This window comes from Osmerus mordax, chromosome 18 (genome assembly GCF_038355195.1).
Source record: "Osmerus mordax isolate fOsmMor3 chromosome 18, fOsmMor3.pri, whole genome shotgun sequence".
Classification (NCBI taxonomy): Eukaryota; Metazoa; Chordata; class Actinopteri; order Osmeriformes; family Osmeridae; genus Osmerus; species Osmerus mordax.
In genome coordinates this window covers 10,499,342-10,521,308 of record NC_090067.1, presented here as the reverse complement: position 1 = coordinate 10,521,308, position 21,967 = coordinate 10,499,342, and the positions used below count along the sequence as shown (strand labels likewise).

The 21,967-nt window shown below is 40.4% G+C and overlaps 2 protein-coding genes across 3 annotated transcripts; one reads left to right on the top strand and one right to left on the bottom strand.

Annotated features, from left to right (window-relative positions):
* Positions 1-4,612: 4,612 nt before the first annotated feature.
* On the bottom strand, positions 4,613-6,983 carry evx1 (even-skipped homeobox 1). 2 transcript variants are annotated; one of them, XM_067256369.1, is made up of 3 exons: positions 6,617-6,983; positions 5,483-5,715; positions 4,613-5,140 (listed from the first exon to the last, which is right to left on the bottom strand). In XM_067256369.1, the coding sequence occupies exons 1-3, from the start codon at positions 6,981-6,983 to the stop codon at positions 4,613-4,615; spliced, it is 1,128 nt and encodes a 375-aa protein (XP_067112470.1). The 2 variants fall into 2 exon arrangements, with proteins under 2 accessions (XP_067112470.1, XP_067112471.1); XM_067256370.1 differs by having other exon boundaries at positions 5,483-5,630; positions 6,619-6,983.
* Positions 6,984-15,784: 8,801 nt separating this feature from the next.
* Positions 15,785-16,948, top strand: hoxa13a (homeobox A13a). Its single transcript, XM_067255912.1, has 2 exons — positions 15,785-16,448; positions 16,701-16,948. Exons 1-2 carry the CDS (start codon positions 15,785-15,787, stop codon positions 16,946-16,948), a joined length of 912 nt encoding a protein of 303 aa, XP_067112013.1.
* The last annotated feature ends 5,019 nt before the right edge of the window (positions 16,949-21,967 follow it).

The window sequence follows — 21,967 nt, the reverse complement described above, 5'->3', positions numbered from 1 at the left end:
CTTGGAGTCTATTAACTGCCTACAACTGTCCACACACACACACACATACACACACACACATAACATTACAACTGTGCTCCCTAACACACATTCAGGAGTAGAAAAGTTCCTGTCATCGACAGTCATCTGATTTCTAAAGCTTAGTAGGCAGGGCCAGTTCATAGACTATGGGCCAGATGAGCATTATCACTTACAGTGAAGGTACCATATAGACTTCTACTGGAGTGTAATGTGAAAGGAAATGGGGTATGGGAAAGCAAACATCTATTATTCCCCAGGGCAGAGACTGAAGTACAGCCAGCAGGATGACAATCGGACACACAAGACGATCAGACAGACAAGTATGCAAACGCAGTATAAACAAAGACAAACACTGAACACAGTTACCTGTCTACTAATAAGCCACACAGAACTTTCCAATTGTCTTGACAGCTGAACTTTACAATATTTGGCATGAAGACATGCTTATGTACAGCCCAAACTTGTGGACAACTTCTGCTTTGCCTGAGGTGTAATAATACAAGTATGGCCCAGTTAAAGATGCCACAGTTAATTAAACATTAATTGAAATCCTGAAAATGGGGTGCCCCTGGTAAGAGTGCGTACCACTAAGGCTAAAGCCTTAACACACAGGCCTGGATTCTATTCCGGCCAGGGCCATTTCCTGCATGTCCCCCCCCCCCCCCCCCCCTCTCTCTCTCTCTCTCTCTCTCTCTCCTCTCTCCTCTCCAACTGTCTTTAAATAAATGTGAAAATGACAAAAACATCAACAACAACAACAACAAACTGTATCTTGAAATCCACAATGTCATGCCACAGACTTATGGGGAAGTATATGGTAGCTAAGCATGGTTTTATTTGATCAAATCTGCCAGATATAAGGACGTACACATTGCTATTGCATCCAAACAGACAACTTAATTACTTGCCAGATTGTTCTTTCCTTCTGTATAGCCCAATTGTATGTTGCCTTATGGTTATGGATGGCATAGGCTCATGGGTATGTATACTTAAAGGTCATAGACTGTTTTGGTAAGGCTTCATCCACGATGAGAAGGCAAGAATTGGGTGCACTGTTCTTTTTGCTACACGTGAAGAGACCTCTACACTGGATTTCTTTCCACTTGAATTGCAAGCTAACTGGGGAGAATCGAAGAGGATAAACGCCAGCCCCCCTTTATGTGGCGGTTGTCACAATCACGTAGCAGCCGGGCCCCTCTTTCGTGCATGTCGGTGCGAAGGCGTCTCCCGTGCACCGTAAATAATGTTGATAAAGACGCCACCGAAAACGACTTTCACGCGTCGCCCGATTGATTTAACGTGACCTCCGTTTCCAAATGATATTGGAAGCCTATTTAAACAGATGAAGGCTTAAATTGTCTTGCTTGTATGTGCATTAATTCCCCATTCATCATCATTACTCCGTGATTGGTCCGTCCACGCCTCTCTGCCAGCCCAGCGCTATGACAAGGGCCTGTAAATTAGAATGTAATACAATTTAAACAGCAGCACCAGCAGCCGCGCATCCTATGAGTGTTTTTTTCTTCTTTCGCGGACAGCTGCACTGCACCGCCCCTATGAAAACGCTTTGTGTTAGTCTGTAAGCTGGGGAGCCATGAGCCAATTCTCGCTAATAAGATCTTATAAAACCAATGTAATTGCTGTTATGTGCGCAATATAGAAGCCAATCATATCTTATAGCACGCTCATACACTGTCTTCCAGCGATTAAATGGCGTGTTGATGTTGGATTAGGCCGTTGAGGATTCAGAGTCAAACTGAGGATCCACATGCGTCGTAGGGTAAAAAGTGGCTGCAATATTCCTCATTTTATGTCATTCTGGCATTATGTGACGCACGTTTACAAAAACCATCGTATGGTAAGGCCCACTACTGCTGTTGTGTAGCTAATCAAAATCAGGTCCAAGCATGTTAATAACGCACCACGCCCAATAGGAAACGTTTAGGTTGCCTTTGCATTTACATATGGAGGCCTTTTGCGTTTACATCTTTATTTTATGTTACTGTTTTATTATGGGCTAGCCAAACCCAATTTTCTTTGGCGTCCTGCATCCATATCAGACTAAGATTGCCTGATAGCTTAGATAAATCTGTCTTGTGGTTTCGCCCCGACCCGGGCGGCTTAAACGGTGCATTATTCCAAACATATGCATTTTAATCAGCTCGGTCACACTTACAAGAACTCCAGTTAATAAGGCGATCAATCACAGGCGCGTAGGGAGGAGAGCTCCACGGGAGGGGGCTCGCGGAGGCCGTCTGATTAGAATGAACCTTTTACCTGGTGACAAACCGGGTAGGCCATCAGCGAAAGAAGAGCTTGCCATCAACGATTAGGCAACACTTATAATTAGATCATTTTAATCATATAGCCATGTGGTTATAGGTTATAAGAAAAGGGTATTTCTGAAAGAAGAAAATCAATAGCTAGATGAGAAAGTAGGATAATGTCGTTTGCAAATATAATTACACATTAAAAAAGACATTTAGCCAAATATATAATAAATAATTCGTTAGGTGACATATGAAGCTTAAGAGATATTCAAGAAAAATGCAGGCTAATACAATTTGTGGCAGACTGTGAAGTTTATTGCCTACAAATCTGAATAAGGTTAAAATGCCTTATGAGAAAGCATTCACAAGGAGGTTCGTTATACTAAACGAACGTGGGCCTATAGCCTATATGTCTCACACTTGCATTAGCAGAAATAACCCATAATCCACCCTGGTTGTGATGATAACAGCTATGAAAGTTCTTCGAACCTGTACGGCCTAGCCAAAGTGCCCCATTACACCTAGAGAATCCAAATTTACTGAAAGCGTGCACCTCAATGAGGCTACGCGCCAAATGCAGCCAATTAAGATTGTGCTGATTGGTAGAGCCGGTTTATCATCGATCTTTTTGCATTCCAATATCTTTCCGCAGCAACTGATTCTGGCATGTCTATTAGCCAATCTGAAACAAAATATGACTGCCATTAAAGGAGCCCTGGGAATCGGGACTATTTAACTGTCACGGTCAATCTCGCGCTCCCATCAGAGCAAGACCAAGAGAAACTGTTGTTTTGACAACGACTAATTAGCAAGAATCGTGAAGTTGTTAGGCCCTATTACAAAGACAATTTGCTTATAGGCCTACTAGAAATCACTCTCAATTTGTATTGGTCGAATGTAAAATGCGGCCAGGTTATTTTATAATTTGACCCTAATTATGTGTGCTATCAGAGTCTACTCTAACCTGTTCTGTTAGGCCTTTGGATGTCTATTTTGTTTTATGGTGTCCTCTGAATGAGTATGAAGAAAACATTCAAAATTATTTATTTTAAAAGACTGTTTATTGCAAAATTCACGTCCAGAATAATCCAACAACACATTCAACAAAATACGCAAAAGAAAACATTTGTGTGAATCTGCTGTCTTGATCTTTTTCTAGTAGTCCACCATCCCCCCTCCCCCCCTCCTCGCCCCAAATTTGACAGGATCATTTTCATTCAACTAAGCAGTGCTAAGCAAGGAATTGACAAAATAAACGTTTCCCCAAAAATATATTAGTGTAACAGCCTGGTATAGGCCCATTATCAGAATCAAGCTTGAACATTTGGTTGTATTGATATTGGACAAACTACAAAATAATACGACTTTGACTGGAGAGAGGAGGTAAATGTTTAGCCGAGGGCTTGGGAGAGATTGACACTTCAGACGCGCTCAAATTGCCTTGTGCGGTTGTCCAACGGCTCACCTCTTCCTCCCTTTCTCCCTCTATCCCCCTCTCCCCGTCCTCTCTGGATTCCGTCGCTCCTCTTCCCCGTCAAGCTGTGTGAGCTAATCCGTTCCCCTGGCGCCTTGTTACCGTTTGGCAGCAACGATCCCTCCCGGCCGACGAGTGCCTGACGGTATTATCATTAATTCAACACTCGAAATTTATCCGTATACGTACATATACATCACTTACTAATTTTACCAGCATCTGCACAATTCGGCCCGGCCCGTCAGGGGCTGCTGGAGAGCGAGGGGTATAATGAGACGGTGCAGTCTGTTAACAAATTCCCTTGTTAAAAAGAGAGATGGAAAGCATCATTCTAGTATAACTAACAATACATGTAGGTCAATTTGGACATGTGAAGAAACTACAAATAATGATAAAGCGTTAAGACCATCCATCAGAGAGATTTAAACGTTTTTCTGTAATTCCCTCTCCACCCAGTGCTGCACCAAATTAATCTTCAATAAATCATATCTGGTTTTTGTTCGCCCACATCGTATTTTACTGTCTGATTTTGAAACAGATTTAGCAAGTGTTTTCAGTGGTGGATTATAATGTGAACATTTTACTTTATGCTGCAATGTAGCTTAAAAACTGTTTCTTTTTTCGTGCCCACGAGTTAATCATTAGTCCTTTGCGTGAAAACAGGTGTACGGGTGCGCGCCACAAGACCTGTCATGTTGACTGCTCCACATGAACGTGTTTTTCATGCTGTTAAGGTTCCTGTTTATGCTTTTTTTCGTTGATAGAAAGCTCATGATAAAAGCTTATGGTACTCTTTTACGCATGTTTGAGCCAGTCCCCGCACGGGCGTGACCGTGCTTTCTTCGTTTTATCTAGTCTGAGGTACCTCCTCTCTCTGGTCCAATATCACCGGAGAGGACTTGCTCAGTACTGACGGCGTGAACGTCAGAAATGCGTCAGTCCTGCTAGTCGGTGAACACGCGAAGTCCGATCCGGAAGGCCTCTGAGGAAGACCATTTGATTGACTGGAGTGACAGGCCAGACAAGAGCAAGGGCTTCCCCCGGGACCGAGGCCGTGGGTCGGACTAGGGTACAGGGAAGGGTGTCTGAAAGCGCACAAAAGCTCCGGCCTCTGATAGGGGTGCGACAACATCCGGAAACTGTCGAGGGATCTCAGTGGGTTGGAAAATGGAGTGGCGGAGGGGGCAGAGCCTGCCCCAACCCCCAGGTGAGAGTAGTATGGTAACGGCAGGTGGGATGGGAACGGGTATGGCAGGTTCCCCGTGGCGGCTGCATGGCTCATCATGTAGGTGTAGAAGGCGGGGTCGGCAGGGTGAGGCCACGTCATGGCCAGGCGCTGCCTCTTGTCCTTCATCCGCCGGTTCTGGAACCACACCTCCAGAACACACAGACAGACAGGGTAAATTATTAACCATAATCTGACTTAAACTGCATAGATTTATAGGACTATACAATCAAAACACCTTGCCACTTTTAGGCGTGGTTCAAAATCCTGCAGTGGGAATAATAAGCTTACATATGTTCTCCAATATTATTAATACTGCAACATGTATAAGATATATAACATGTCATTTTACCTATGAGTAGTTGAAGAAAAATTCATTGCACACCCCAGGCAATTTATCATCTGAAGGCCTACATTTTACTTGCTAAATAATTCCCTTTTTGTTGTTATGAGTGGTATCAAATAACTAGACTAGAAAGAACACGGGCCTACCTTGATAGTTGTCTCTGGCAGATTTAAGGCAGCAGCCAGTTCACATCTTCTCGGTCTGGAGACATAATTCTCCCGGTAGAATTCCTTTTCCAGGCGCCCAATCTGCTCCCGCGTGAATGCTGTCCGGTACCGTCGCATCTGGTCAGCCCCGTATGACAGTGAGCCCTGGCTCGAGTTGATTTTACCAGAATCCATGCTCTCACTTGGATGGCTTGGCGACTCACCATTTCGACCTGAAATCGTTTGTTTAAACAATTGTCGATTCAGTTATAGTGGACACATTATTTGAAACAATAGTATAATATCCTACATGCTAAGTCGACATTAGATTTTTATATCCCTCATTCCCTTTTCGATAGGACATTGTCTGGAAGAAATGTTCAATCCCATAGTCAAATAATTGCAAACAATACAAAACAAAGACTATTCCGTCAAGATAACAGCAGCCTACATGCAATGATTAATCCTTGTTACAGAGAATGTGACAGCCTTAGTAAAAAAGGCCTAAAATGTTCATAAATGCAGAGAAGCCTATGGTCGTTCGTTCAACATTGGCTTAGCCTTGACATTTTAGGCCAAAATTGAATTGACAACAATGTTAGAGTGTGATTTTTCGATTTTTTTACGACTACATCCAGTGTTCTCGCCGGGTTAAATCCTATGAAACTTCCGTAACCAAAAGAATGGGAATGTATTTATTTCCTTTGACACTTTTGTCATTTATTTTTAAGGTTTGGTCATTTAGTAGATTCTGTTATTTATAATGGAACCAGGCTAACTATTTAAGATCCTTTTAAACGTGTGGTTGTCACCCTCGCATGCGCATGCAAATAGCCTTGGCTAAGAGCCTTGAAATCAGCGTATAAGCAACACGAATGTTAATATTTTGCAATTAACTATACAATTGAGTTACTGCCTTATTTTCAGGAAGTAATTTTAATCAGCTTTTGTTCTCTACTGGGCTACGTTTTGTAAGATGATTAACCGAATCCAAAAGATGCCGCACATGTAAGGCAAATGGTAGATACATTAGAGTGACAGTAACAGTCAGTTAAGTCTATGAAATTAGTTAACTGTCAAAATATTATCAATGCATGCTTGTAACAAACAAAATTGGGGTGTCGTGGGATTTACCTTTTCCGTTAGGGTAGTCCATGCTTTCTGGTGTGCAGCTGACATCAATTTCCTCATAGAAGTCTGACTCTGTATCTGTGCTGCTCCCGTCTTTGTTATTGTGATCGTGTCGAGGTCTCTCGGTAGAGGATGACATGATAACCGGCCTTACGTCGGCGCACAAGCTTCTCCGTGTGCTATCCACCTCCTCGTCCGCTCTGTTTCTTGAGCACGGCGAGGCTCCAGGACTGGTGCAGTTTCTGTGGACTATTTTTCCCCGTGGTTCTCGCACGGGGCTTCCTATTGCTTCCGACAAATTAGAGCCCGTTTTGCCAACCGCGGTGCCAAGCTGACCTCCCTCAGAAAGAATATCCTTTCTGTTTTCCATTACCGACAGAAAGAACACGCACGGAACCAAGCAAGCGCCAAATAATTTAGCAAGTAGTATGATCTCTGTGACACAGTGGCTACGAAGAGTTGCGTGGTGAGAGAGGAGAGGAAGTGAGAGGGGATTGGAAAGAAGGGACGTAGTGCGTTCTGACCCTGAGAGACGAGCGCTTCGGAGTGCGGCACGAGCTCTGGGAGGGATCACCGTTTGCCCTCTCTTTCTCGAGCTGTCATTCTTAATAGGGCGGTCGTCATAACGGTACCCCTGATGACGCCACGCATCGATTGGTTGTGTATAAACAGAACCAGCAATCACAGCGACGAGATGCCGGGCTGGACGGCTAATAGAAAGCAAGCAGCTTTGAGATAGAGGCATAAAGACCAACGGCCATATGTCTGTTTCGAGAATATAGCCATCAGATCGTAGGCTATTTATGATTTGGGAAAGGTAAAGTGACATGCAGAGAGACAAGCTGCTGAAATGATGTGTGGTCATGCAGCATCGTGCCATTCTGCACCATCACTTCAACATCTCACACTGGGTTTAAATTGTCCTCCCATAAGACTATCCAGTATTAGTATTATTAAGTCTAAGCTATAGTCCTTACGAATCATTATCAACAGGAAGCCTTAAACTAGGTGGGGGAAGTGTACTTTGCAGTTATTACAAGAATGATGCGTCAAATGAAAATTCATATTTGGGGTTAAGCACATGGGCCATTTAACGCTTCTGCGTAATTGAACAGTCGGCGTCAGACTTAATGGAAGGACTCCACTTGCGCCCCCTTTTCTCTCTTCACCCTCCAAAGTGGTGTCAAGTGAAGAGTTCTAAGGTCAAGTCGTTGTGGTCAGAGTTAAGATAACAAAACATACAACATATCATGTCTACAGACTGAATAACATATTACTCAGAACAGAGCCACATTCAGGCTGGACGTTGACAGGATGTTAAATGAGACTTGTTGTATGTCTTGAAATGATATTTCCCTACACTATCTTGCCAGAATGTAATCTATTGTAGTCTACTTTACTGGCAGCGTTGGATCATTCGATTACAATATCCCTAAAAGACTTTCCAATAAAGGTGTTCCAAATTTTTTTTCTTTATAACTGTTTATCATGCCATGGGCGAGGCTAATTTTAAGGCCAGTTATGTTTCATTACTATAATTCTCCACAGATCAGACCAATAGAAAGCCAACTTTTGATAATACAAGTAGTCATGAAGTTGAACTGAAATCTGCATATTTGGGATATCTATTTTTATCTGCCGAGTCTTGGTCCTAGAACCATAAAACGCCGCAAACGTTAGGGTTAGCAAAGAAAGAAAAAGCAAAGAACAGCGCAGACTCGTGTACCTTGGATAATTGCACATGCGTAGTCCAAGCCATTATGTTCATGCTGTCGGGGTTGGCGCCGTTTCCTCCGTTCCCTTTGATGTGTTCTCTTGTGCAGTAAAACATCACTAAACACAACGATAAAGGAAAGGGCTCTTAAGGCTAGGCTATGGCCTTTGGGGTTTGAACTTGATACCTCTCTAAGCTTTCAATGTTTTCAGTGAGTGCAGGAAACCTTTAACGCTATTGAAGCTAAGGCTATAGTATGGACTTGGTCTTGAGATGCCTGACTTAGAAACTGGATTCGATCATGTATAAAGGAGGATGAATCGCATATAAATTAATCTCGACATTTTCAAACCTTTTCTGCAAATAATAGTTTGATACTCCTATATTTTTGCTACCCATGTGAACAACTAAAATAAATAATTTAATACAATTTATGTATAAAATCAAACAGTAGCCTACACTTGACCCTTTGCCCTTGACATCTGAAGTATTCAGAATGGATTACTATGATTTTGAGAAAGCTGTATATGTTGAAGTAAGGTATATAGACTAATCAGATTCTGCGTTAGCAATGTTCATTTCTCTTGTCACAGCATGGACACTGTGTGAATGACGTCAGTGGGTCGCAGTGAGAAAGCAGTGATGCTGGGATGCCACTCCGGGACATACTCTGTAGCCTTCGCTGGCCTCGTGCGCCCTCGCCTGTTCAAAAAAGATACGACATTGGATCTTTAACGATTTTCTGCGACTGAAAAGAGCGAGTTGCTTTCTTCACTCCCTCCCACCCCAACTCCAAAGACAGACAGACAAACACTAACTCATAGTACCCCGCCTTTCTTTTTTTCACTGACTCACTTTTATCTATTTTCCTTTTCCCCCCTCACCTCTCTATCTACCTGTCTGAACCACGGAGGCGTTTGGTTGGATAGACGTTAACTGAATTTGATATGAATAGCATTAGGCCGATTGAATCTATGTATTTTTTCATTCAACTGCACAAAACCAGCATCTAGCAATGAGCCACATTTGAATACGCATAGGCTAGAGTTAAATAACACATTTTACCATAACACTGACTATTAATGATATACGATTTTAAACTTTATATTGGTCAAAAGCCTATTGTCCCTTTACATTTAGCCGTGTCTGCATTTCTATAAACTCCTTTCAAGTTTACACGGGAGAAACTGGCCGCACAGCCTCTTTGACAACGGCCACGCATTCCTTTAAGATTACACTTATTTGACTTCAATCAGAGAAGAGAATAACCGTTCAATTCTCTTATTTTGGCGAAATGCATGGCGAAATGATTGATAGATTTCAATGCAATGAGAACTTTTAGATTAATGTGTGCAGTTGTACAACCATTGGCAATTTGGCAAAGATTAACTGAACCAACAACTAATCACAGGCAGAACAGATTTTTTTTATATCTCTCAAACTTGATAAACATTAGTTGATAACACTATATGAAGAAAATTATATAGTCAGTCGACAAGTTTGACGTTTGATAAACAAAAGTGCCCACAAGTGTTGACATGGGCATGGCTGACCTGTTTCCGCCATATCGCTCAGTATTAATTTTTGACATATTAAATGTTGATTCACCTAACGTCTGTGTATTTTTAAATCAAAATAGCCTAATTGTTAGGTAAACTATTTTTTACATATAATAATAGAAATATGTATTATTTGAAAAGGTCTTTATAGTTTGGAACATTTGTTCCCTATAAGGACCTAGTCCACATCATGTTAATTCTTAAAATGGTTGCACTCGTGTTTTTATGGAAAGACATTGATGGGTATGGGTTTTGCAACAAAACAAAACATAGATAAGAAGCATATAGGCTTGTAACCTAAAGAGAAGGATGCACCCCTATGTATTGTTGCCTTTCAGAAGTTATGAAATATAGATATATCTTGTGATCCCTCCAAGATAATGACTCCAATGGCCTTTGCACAACCCCAGTCCTGGCCTTGTTCGTTTACAGTAGTGACATTTTATTATGTGTGTTTTAGATAGGACGACACCGGATGGCTTCAGGTCTTACGAATTACTGGTCTAACCATCTCTGCCTAGATTCCATTGCGTTGGGGACGTTTTCAATGACTTTGTGTTGACTAAATATGAAAAGTTTTATCTCCATTATGTGTTTCAGCCTATATTTGCCATTTAGGCAAAGGCCATGGAATGATTTGTGGACTAGCATAGTGTCTAATTCTCGTTCCGACCAAAGCGAAGGAAGCCCCCTCCCCCTCCACAGACATAACACAATGTGCCCCTCCAGTTTTACTAGCAGGCCCAACTTGAACTTGACCATGTAGTCTGCGCAGGTATTCCAGAGGTTCCAGAGTAATTGGCTATTGAGCTACATACGTTAGTTTTTGACTTCGAAATATTTTCAATCTCACATCTATTTATTTGTTTATTCAGTCAGTAAGTTAAGGCGTATAATCCAAACGAAGAGCAACAATCATGTCCTTCTTGCCCCACCCCTCTCTCTTGCTTCAACTTGGCCTTGAAACTGGATGACGCAGTTACCAGTGCTTTAACTGCGTTGACCTTGGAACGCGCCCTGGATAGCCTGCAGAATGCGAGGTGACTAGAGTTTGAAAGTACTTTGGTGTTAAGTCCTTTTTTATCGCTTTTCGTGCCTTCATATAGCTACTTCTATTAACTGTCCTATCCTACACGAAGAGCTTACCAAACTAGTGAGAACTATGGCCCAAATCACCCTATTAAATCTGCAGTGGCTACGGCAGAGGGTTTACCACTGCTAGCCACTCAACAGTGACACATGCATCTCTCAGCTGGTGCCACCTTAACATAATGCGTATTTATTTACATCGTAAATGTTATAGTTTCATAGATATGAGTCCAGTATAACTATTAATGTTCCTTTTAGCCAATTGAGTAAAGTGGGTTTTCCAAATGACGCTGGTTATCCAGAGTAGGCCTATCGTAGCCTACTTTTTCCAGTTGTGGAGGTAAAAAGTAGGTATTTCATCGTAGCCTACTGCCCAGATGAATCATTTGATTGTTAGATTGTATTTTGTCCGGCTTTTTACCATGTTTGATTGCATAACAGTGAGGGCATGTTTACGAGACCCCTGTCATTCGGAACCTATACAATTTTAAACGCTTGGTAAAGGCTACCAATGTTCCAGCCTGTTGTAGCCTACAATTTAGTAGCCAACAATTTAGTAGCCTATGTGAACGTCAAAAAGGTTCATTGGTGCGGGTTAAATTGAATGTGAACCAACGGATGAGTTGAAAGTAAGGTAGGCCTATGGGCTGACAGATGAAACATAGCATGATGTAATTGCTCTTTTCAAAATTGTCGTTGATATATGGTTGACTGAAATTCAACTCAGAAAAAAAGCGATTTGGCCTACTGCTTGCGATTTAATTTTGGATTTGGAGATTTGTTTACAATAGATAGCTTATAGGTCTAGATTGACTGAATTGGCAAAATTTAGAATAGTCTTATGCAAATTGATACGTTCCAACTTTCAGCCAATAATCGCGTACAAAAAAAGAAGGATTTCGATCACATTGCAGGCCATTTTCAGACTTTTGGATATAATATACCCAAAAACGATTTTGTAGCCCATAATAGAATATAATCGAACCCTTAGGCCCTGTGTGTGACGAAATGGAGAGTGCAGTCCAATAATATAGCCTAAGCCTGATATAGCCTAGCCTATACATTGTTCGTGAGTCAAATCGTAATGGATTTGTTCATAGGCTACCTTTTTGTTTACATTCTCATGGTTTCATATGTGCACACATAGTAGCCTATTCAATAGCTGCAATTATTTACTACAGCAACGAATTTGCAAAAACGAAAATACTTTGAAACGGGGGGAAAAAATCGGTTTATTGGCCTATGCAACAACAAGGTGAATTTGTTAAATATCGTTTGTTTGGAAAAATAGACAGATCTAGAACTATATTTGATGAGTAAACAATGGCGAAACATATAGGCTAATCTATAGGCCGAGCCTTGATCTTTGTGCTTGCAACTCTGAAGGTAACATTACAAATTATAGAACCACAGTAGTGTTAATGGTTAGCGGCTGGAATTTCATTGAAATTAACTATAGGCCAATATATTAACTGGGATTCCATCGTACCAATAAATGACTTCATGTGTAGGTTACATATACTGTAGTTTTAACAGCCCGTTAACATAATATTTAGGTTCTACTGGTGAAACTTAAACATGCAGACCAAAAACTTGACTGTCAGTCACAAGATTCAAAAGCACGCCTTGTGATCATTGTTTTCCAATGTAGCCTACGGTTTCGTCCTTTTGAGCTCCATCACGGTCAAGTTAAGCGCCAGGCCGCCTTGAGGTTCTCTGCTTTGACCACAAAACATTTTCGATAGGCTAGTACTCGACATTTTAGACAAACCTCTACTTTCCTATCGCACCGAGGAAGTCAATTGAAGGATTGACATATTACCTTACCAACAGGAATATTACTAATGAAACGCATATCTTTAAGAACATTTAGACTGCGTAATGGTGTTTCTGTGTCATTGGAAATACAATTCGACCCGAAATATAGGAATGCCTTGAATGTCCAGGACTGATGACCTCACAAACATGGTCTGGCTGTTGAGTGTCTGGCCATTGTTTTGGCACACGGAGGTGGTCTGCTCCTCGCAGCCATTCTAGAATGTCTGGTCTGACCACTGGCTGAAAACGGACCACATGCGTCTGTGTGACAGCTCTTTGTTTGACACTGTTTTGGCAGCTTGTTGTTTTTTTAAACCCTGGATGTCTTTGTAGACTGTTTTGTAAATGCCGTTGTGAATACTTATTTAGGCCAATGTAAACATATTATCCGGTCATCGTAATCCTTCAAACAACAAAGAATGCAAGATCATTTTGATCCCATACTCTGCTATCGATTATCAAAGTCACATATTTGAAGCCAAACGAGACAAGTGTAGATGTAGGCTATAACCCTAAACCCAGTGCTAGGTAACATAGCACTGGGTAACATAGGCCTAGAAGTTCATAGAATAGTTTCATAAAATACATTACAAAATGCATAAATATCCTACCTTGTTTTTTTTTTTTTCATGTAATGGGTCCCACCAAAAACAAAATCTCTTTATTGCAATACATAAAAATGTAATATTTGTTTAATGTATGCTGTGGGTGTTTTACTGTGATCTCTCAACTTGGCATGGACATATTTTGAACTTGTGGAGCATGATGATGCAACACAAATGTTTACCTTGATAGTAAAAGTAGCCTACGTTTTGTTTTTAGCACATCGATGTACTGCAATATTACACCTTAAGTCAATACCTGCATATAAATGAAACCGAAATCTAAGTCTGATCACGTTTAGCTTGTTCAGCCATTCACAGTGTATTTTTATAATCTATAGGCCTACCATTGTCATCACAATTTCCACAAGTCACATTTTAATATTTACCAACAGTAAAGGCTCTATTTAAATTGTTAAATTAAACTTGACATCATTCTTTTTTCAGTTATCCACGACTTGGCAACTTTAACCGTTATTCGGTACAACGTTATTGCACTGTTCTTATAGGCTATACAAATGAAAAATATATCCTTAATATAAAAATCACAAGGTGAGATTTTTATGTTTGCTTAGACAAATGTGATTTTTTTTAACCCAATACTGTTATGATGTTGGACAAAAATACTTTCCCATTTAAAACTCTGAAACTTATTGCGTACGATACTTCTAAATGATTATGTTTTAGTTTCGTCCAAATTGTGGTATATTGATCGCTTCATACATAAACACTTCATCCATAATAGATTTAGGTTTGAACCAATTGAAAAAAATGTGGTGTTGCATTGCTGAGTCTGAACAGATGGGCCAAATTCAGGCCTATGTTTCTTTAGCTGAGGATACAATGGATAGCCTACGTGGTTTACTTCCAACAACACCCCTTGGAAGGAGAACCACTGATCGTAAACACGAACAAGCAGACCAGACACAGAACACGTCTGTAAGGCCGGACCTTCTTTTGAGAAATCGCATCATTTTCACATGTTTATGCTAAAACTCTCCGGTAAACCAACAAATGTGAGGATTCCGGTTATATTTTGTAACAAAATGCAACAACCAAGTCCACCAATCCACCTACCTCCAAAGTCATACCGAAAAACGTTGAACATACAAAATGACTGTTAAAGTTAATGCCCTCCAAAGCTTTCATTCGGACAGGAATTCTCACCCCTTTTCCGCCCTTTTCAATAGCTCAGACAGGTCCTTCAAAGGCTCAATAGCCCAACAGGCTCAGCGGCTAGACAGCAACTTTCAACTTGACCTTGGCCTTTAGCCGCGTCACACGTGTAAAACCCGCGTTTCCCGTTTTCTGTCTTTGCATGTAAATACGACTGGAAAGTTCTGGACATCGACAAACTCGGACCCAATGTCCACATTTTCATCTACTGCGCTTATTAGACAAAATTGTCGCTTTGGTTGTTGCAATACCTTGGGACCAGTCGAACAAATAAGAACATGTGTAAAGTGTGTGCAGCATTTGCTATTTAAAAATAAGCGCGTGCCTCATTCACATTGGATTATTCGTTCATCTTTACAAAATGTGTTGTAAATGTGCTCACACGACTAAGACAACGGGCAAGGTTAGCCCATCCTTGAAAATATGAGACAACCCAATAGGGGAATATCGTCTGTTATTTCAAATAACACATTCACATTATTAATTCATTCATTGAAGACGCTTCTATCCAAATATTACTGCATGTTAATACAGCAGATGACCAAGTTCTAACAGTATTTTAGTGGCTAGTGTTATGGACTTGTCTGTATTTTAATGGACACGCACGACATTTTCAACAGATATATTTCAGTGAGTCTATGGCAAATGTAGGCCTACGTTTGTCCACTTGAAACAATCTAAAATGTCCAGAAACGGTCGTGTGCTCCAACTGTGCGTAAGGCAATATACTCAAGAAGGCAAAAGCCAGGGATCCAAATGAAAGATTCACTGTCGTTGAAATAGTTAGGCAATGCCTTGATATAATTTACGTCGCGCTTTAAAGCATAGTAGACCCAGTCGAGTGCCATTTCAAACAAATCTTTGTACACTCATTCGTGGTTTTAAAATGTAAGGTTATATTTGAAGATGTCTTTAAAGATTTACTCATTATTCAATAAACCCCTTACTTTTGAAAAGCAAAAAGACAAGCCAAATCCCTTGATAGGTAGGATCATCTTACAACGCCGCATTTTTCTACATTTAATTATCTGCATTGGGAGATGTTTATCGTCCTCTTTGCATATCACGTGGCCATGTCTTGGCCAATGATGGCACGCCCTCTCTGCACCCGTGCGCGTCAGAGTCCAGTACTGTCTCAGAATCAGTATCTCCTTTTTTCAGTCTCTGAGCTTTTTAAAAAAGAGCCAGAAGCCTCAATGTTGGATGTCGTGCTATGACAACGTCACTGCTCCTCCGTCCTCGCTGGGTCGACCCATCGGTGATGTTCCTCTACGACAACGGCGGGGTTTCCGATGAAGTGAGTAAGAACATGGACGGCGGTTTTGCTGGAGGTAACTTTGCGGCGAACCAATGCAGGAATCTGATGGCGCATCCAGCGTCGTTGGCACCGAGCACTGCATACTCGTCGACTGATGTCCCCACTTCGGGCATGGGCGAGCCAGCAAAGCAGTGCAGCCCATGTTCGGCCGCGCAGAGCTCGTCAAGTGCGTCCCTGCCCTATGGATATTTCGGTAGTGGCTACTATCCGTGCAGAATGTCTCATCACAGCAGCATTAAGTCGTGCGGCACTCAACCCCCCTCTGTGTACGGGGAGAAGTACATGGACACATCCGGATCGGCCGATGACTTCAACTCTCGGGCAAAAGAGTTCGCCTTCTATCCAAGCTATGCCTCAGGCCCCTACCAGCCAGTGTCTGGCTACCTGGACGTGCCCGTGGTGCCAACCATGAGCGGGCCAGCAGAAGCCAGACACGAAACCCTTCTGCCTATGGAGAGCTATCAGCCGTGGACTCTCACCACTAATGGCTGGAACGGACAAGTCTACTGTGCCAAGGAGCAGCCACAGCCCGGCCACATGTGGAAATCATCAATATCAGGTAAATGAATAAAATATATAAGTATTTATGCATTTAGTCACACAACCTCCCATGTATATACAAATGTTTACGACATTTGTGGATGAAGTTTTTTTAAATGCGTAATTTACAATGAGAACTTACAATGAGGCTATTGTAAATTCTCCGTTATCCCTTTAGTAAAACTGGGATGAAAACATTTGCATGTGTGTGAGTATGATCGACTGAAAACAGGATACAGGATAACTTTTTGTTTTTCCTTTTCCCTGCTAGACACGGTGTCTCATGCTGGAGGGGACGCAGGCTCCTACAGACGTGGAAGAAAGAAGCGCGTGCCATACACCAAGGTGCAACTGAAGGAACTAGAACGCGAGTACGCCGCCAATAAATTTATTACGAAGGACAAACGAAGGAGGATATCAGCACAGACGAACCTATCCGAACGACAAGTCACTATCTGGTTTCAAAACAGACGCGTAAAGGAAAAAAAGGTCGTTACTAAAGTGAAAACCATCAGCTAGTTTTGACGAACAACGATTGGAATTAAATGCCCCCCCCCCCCCCCCCCCCCCTCCCAACACACACACACACACACACACAAGCTCACTCCGCTTTTCGATTTGAAGAACAAACATTCTGTGGACATGTTTCACAAATGTCTACTTAGCCAAATGAGTTACTGGACCTATTTGGACCTAAAATAGGCACATGACGCTGTACCTTCCCTGTTGTAAAATATTGTTATGATGTGTGAAGTTCATATCAAGAGGAATGGAGTGTATGGTTTTATGCGACTTTTATGGCATGCAGTAGTAGCCAAAACCTAAGCTCAGGAAAGCAGACATCCAGTGGTCTAGGCCTTTGTGGTGTAGCTACCTTTTACATTCATTTGTAGCTTTATTCAGTGGTTTGAAACCCCACAGGAAGTGACGGACTTTAGAATTTTAGACCTCCTTGTTAAATATTAATCAATTCCACTTCCCTTTAAAATATAGACTTGTGCTTACGAAGTTCAGACCCGACGTTCTCGATCACATCGAATCCATGGATCAATTATTCTTGTTGTGCATAGATAATCGTCTGGGAACTGTATGTTCGTGAACCATAGCTTTTATATTGTGTGTGTGTATTAATGTGGATGTATATAAAAGTAAATGCAGACTTGATATCTAGTATGTTAAGGCTATATATGTGTTAGTAAAATCATGTCGATATGAAAGTATTACAACAAAAATCCGTCCTAATAAAACATGGACCTTGCTGAATTAGCCTAATGACCTCTACTTTGACTGTAACCAGAATCTTTATACACACTAAATTGGTACAAATGTCTATAATTTGGCAAATGTATCTATTTATGTAAATGGTATAATTATTACGTGTAAAAAAAGTAGGGGAAGCCCATATATATTGGCCTAAGTAAACAGAAATGTGTGGGCGTTAAAGCGGGCTGGTCGAAATGACTTTAAACGTAATTATATCTGGATGTGATAACATAACCAACTGTTGATGTTTCTAGTCTGACTATATCTTGAAACATTTCACTTTAACAAGAGAGGAATTGTGTCTTTAGTTAGACTGTGCAGAATTATAAGCCAACATTGCCATCTAGTGGTGGACTGTAAACCCTGTAACCTTTTTCAAACTTGACTTTTCGATACGCCAATGCCATGTTACGCCACTGAACGCCGTCTACCACTGTTAAATTTATACTAATACCACCATCACTGCTACTAATATTTGTCAAAAAATAAAAATGAGCGGTGTTCATGCTTTAGATTATTTAAATACGACTCATGTTCGTATAGGTCTATTAATGGCATGAAGGCCTGTATTTGGTCTATTAGTTATTTCTCTTAAACATTTTTGTATGATCCGTTATATTGTTAAATTAGCTGGGTTATAAAGTCACACAAAAACCTAGTGGTTTTGTCTGACTTGATAACGTTTATTTTCACACAAAAAGATATGGTACTTATGTCTAAAACCAGGATTTAAAATGTTTAGTAGACTACACATTACCACTTAACTCCCCAAAAATCTGAGAACAACAGAAAAAAAAATAAGCCTAACACAGGTTATATGAAAAACACTGTTCTCAGTTATTTTGAAGATCTTAAAATTCCACAGGAGAACCAAGTAGAAGGCAGCCTACGAACTGTTTTGAAATAACGTAAGTCAGTCTAAAGTTAGCCTATTCTATAGACCCAGTACATTTCTCATAGACAAATTTAAATTACTTTTAATTTTTCAGACGAAAGCTTTTAATACAGCCGATATAGCATTAAAGGCCTATAGCTTTAGCATAATGCTGAATGGTAAAGTATTTTTGTTTCTTAAAAACGTTAAACTTCCTAGATATGCAACGTAGACCTATAGGCTATTGCTACTGCTAGCCTAATTATTAGGGGAAAACGTTTTCAAATAAAAATGGTTATCACAGATTCTAATAGCCTGACCTTATCACCAATACCACAAGCCATGAATGTTTACAGTGTTCATTAGACGGAAATTTCAAAAAATTAAGTCATTAAATGAATCATGCATTAGTCTTACTCTTAATTAATGTCTGACCAAATTAGGCATACATTATTTATTTGCTCATCTGAATTGATGCAGCTTCAGGCTTGCATGCAAAAGAGACACATTAATATATTTTTTCTATTGCCTCCTCACTTTAGTTAGATTGTCTTCTAGAAGAGAGAAATTTCTCTTGTATCGTACATAAGCCCATAAAAGCCTATAAAAATAACAATATGGAACCAAAACGGAAAGAAATTCTAACGTTTCAGACCTCTCTCGACACTGTCCTTTGATAATTTGAAAGGTTTATCCTTGCAGCCTTGTTAGATCGACTTGGTTGGAGGCCAAAGGCTTCGGCATAGGTGTCATATTAGGTTTAGGTGTTATTCACTATGGTAGCCTGTTCCTATGTCTCTTTTAGTCAAAAATTAATATCTTTAATTTGCCTACCATGAACTTCTACAAATAGTCAACTAGTATCTTAAACTATAATGTATTTTACTAGTATACTAGGAAAATACTCAATGTTATCTGAAAATGTCTATCATTGCTACATTGTAGATTACTCAGTTTTGGACATTTCAGTGAAATCTAGGGCCCTGCATATAAAGCCACCGGTTTCCCACCCAGCACGCGGATTGATTGTTAGTGCGTCAGTAAATCTTTAAAAGGGCTGTCCAAGGTGCTGAATGTAATCTTAAATAATCCATAGAACCAATAGAGCCTTATTCGCATATGTCAAGTCGAGGGTTTGTCTGACAGAGCTTGGTAACATGATCCATATTCATATATCAACTAAGATACATGCTTCTCTTGTATAGCAGATACATTCTTTAACGTAATTTGAATACACTGCTGAGGTTGAACCAACCTCCAGGTTGGAAGTTGAACCACTTTATCCTCGTTGAATTCTTTGAGATGCCCTCCAAACTCCAAGTTTCTGTCACAAAAATGAAAATATCTCACTTAAAATATAATTAAAGAATTATCTATACCAAAATGTTTGAGCGAGGGCCACAGCTGACTAGTCAATCAGGAGTATAGCCTAGGTCTTAAAGCGTGGCGGACATTTTTTCTAATGTTATGACCAAAATGGTCCATGCACGTGAACAGTTAATTCTTAACACATTTAGGCTCCTTAACTTTCTTTTGATACTTTAATAACTGATACAGTTATTACATTTTTTATTCAACTTCACCTTGATTTCGTCTATCAAATTAATATGAAAACAGTAGATTATTGTAAAATAATTTGAGGTAATTTTCAGATGCTGAAGGAAGCTGTAGGGTGCACCTACAGCTACAGAGCAGCAAAGATCATATGGACTAACAACTTCGAAACTTATGTGCAATGTAAATAACGATGCTTTCGGAAAATATATTAACACTGGCACTGACGATGGTTGTTCTTCGCACGTGGGTTAGTTCTTCGGCCTTCAACTGACATTAGAAACACTTTCTACCTAAGACACTCAGACGCAGCATACGCGAGCGCGCACGCAACTCTTAGAGAGAAATTCAAACTGTGGTGGCAATAAAAACGGTCCAGGCTGGACTGGATTTTCATTCTGTTTACCCCCAGAATGTCAGAATGTGCTTAGTGGCATGGTTAGGGTTTGCTTCCACCCAAAGGCCAAACAGGGAATTACAGTCTATTTCTTTAGCCTACCAAGTAACAAATCAATTTGTCATTCTCTGTTGAGATGAAATGTGTAGCATGTACATAGGTTCGGAGAGCTCTGTATTACGAACTGTCCTATTGATTCGAGATAGATGGAAAATGGGCAAGTGAATTCCTTAGTACGTGATCCATTATAGATCTCTTATGCGGCAGGATCAGATCTTAATAACGTTTTTAAGATTTGGACAAAGCCTAGACAAAGCCTTTTCATTACCGTGAATAATGAAACGTCTATTATATTCTATGTTATATTATTTTTGTCTGGTTCTATGATTTAGACATTCACTTCATCAGACAATTCAAACATCAAGATAGGACTTATGCTTTTCTTTTTAGAGAACAGAGATGAAAAAGGATGTAGGTCTCTCTTATTGACGTAGAAATCCTTTACATTGTCAATAGAGCCGAACATTTATTTCCGTCAGTCTGTCAGCCAAGGTGAATGAAGGCCGAGGCTAATACCATGCTCTTTACATTGACCTTCGCTGTCTCTCTCGGTAATGGAGGGGAGGGTTGCAACCTTCAGCCAGAAAGTAATATACAAATAGCTTTGACTTAGACATGTAGCTGAGACAACCTCATAGAGGAATATCGGCAGAAGCTAAAAATAAATGTCACAAAAGCCTACATGGCCGCAAACTGATCAAAGGCCTTTATCACGGTCATACAAAACACTTGAACAATATTTTAAGCAAAATGTCTCCGTATTCAGCAGACGGCCTACAACTATGTAAAAAGAAGCTGACAAATTTTCGTTGTTTTTTTTTGTTATGAATTTTCCATATAGTCCCACAGTGTTATAGGCCTCAGAAAAGGCCTATGACTTCGAAATACCCACGGAACACTTTTAGTAGGCCTATGCATGAAAACTTTGTTGTGTGGATTACGCACCCGAATTTCCTGATTTGTTTCATGTCTGCAATTGAACAATTTGAATAGCCTATAAACTACGTTATATACATATCGTGATAGGCTATATAACGTCTCATTGCCTATTTACAAGTAAATAAAATGATAGTTGAATTCCTTTATTTAAAGTAGGCGAAGGATAAATGGCGGCTAGCCTATAGGCTAAATTGAATTTCCAAATCGACGACTGCAACAACAAATTGTGAGTAGGCCTCTTGTGATCCATTTTTGAGTAGGCTAGATATTTGTTTAGGATATGGAAAGATATCTTTTGAAATTTCGAAGTAAATTACGTCTGTTAGGCCTACTTCTCAGAAAGTTTTTTTCAAATTATCTTGAACCCGAAAAATACTGTTTCCTCGTGGAAAATGAACGCTTACTTTATTCAGTCTCGACTAAAATAACTCAACTAGAATAGACCGCAACA

Coding starts and splice junctions, on each gene's coding strand:
- hoxa13a (XM_067255912.1), top strand. CDS start 15,785: ATGACAACGTCACTGCTCCTCCGTCCTCGCTGGGTCGACCCATCGGTG. Junction 16,449..16,700: donor GTGGAAATCATCAATATCAG/GTAAATGAATAA, acceptor TTTCCCTGCTAG/ACACGGTGTCTCATGCTGGA.
- evx1 (XM_067256369.1), bottom strand. CDS start 6,983: ATGGAAAACAGAAAGGATATTCTTTCTGAGGGAGGTCAGCTTGGCACC. Junction 5,716..6,616: donor GGACTACCCTAACGGAAAAG/GTAAATCCCACG, acceptor AAACGATTTCAG/GTCGAAATGGTGAGTCGCCA. Junction 5,141..5,482: donor TGCCAGAGACAACTATCAAG/GTAGGCCCGTGT, acceptor TGTGTTCTGGAG/GTGTGGTTCCAGAACCGGCG.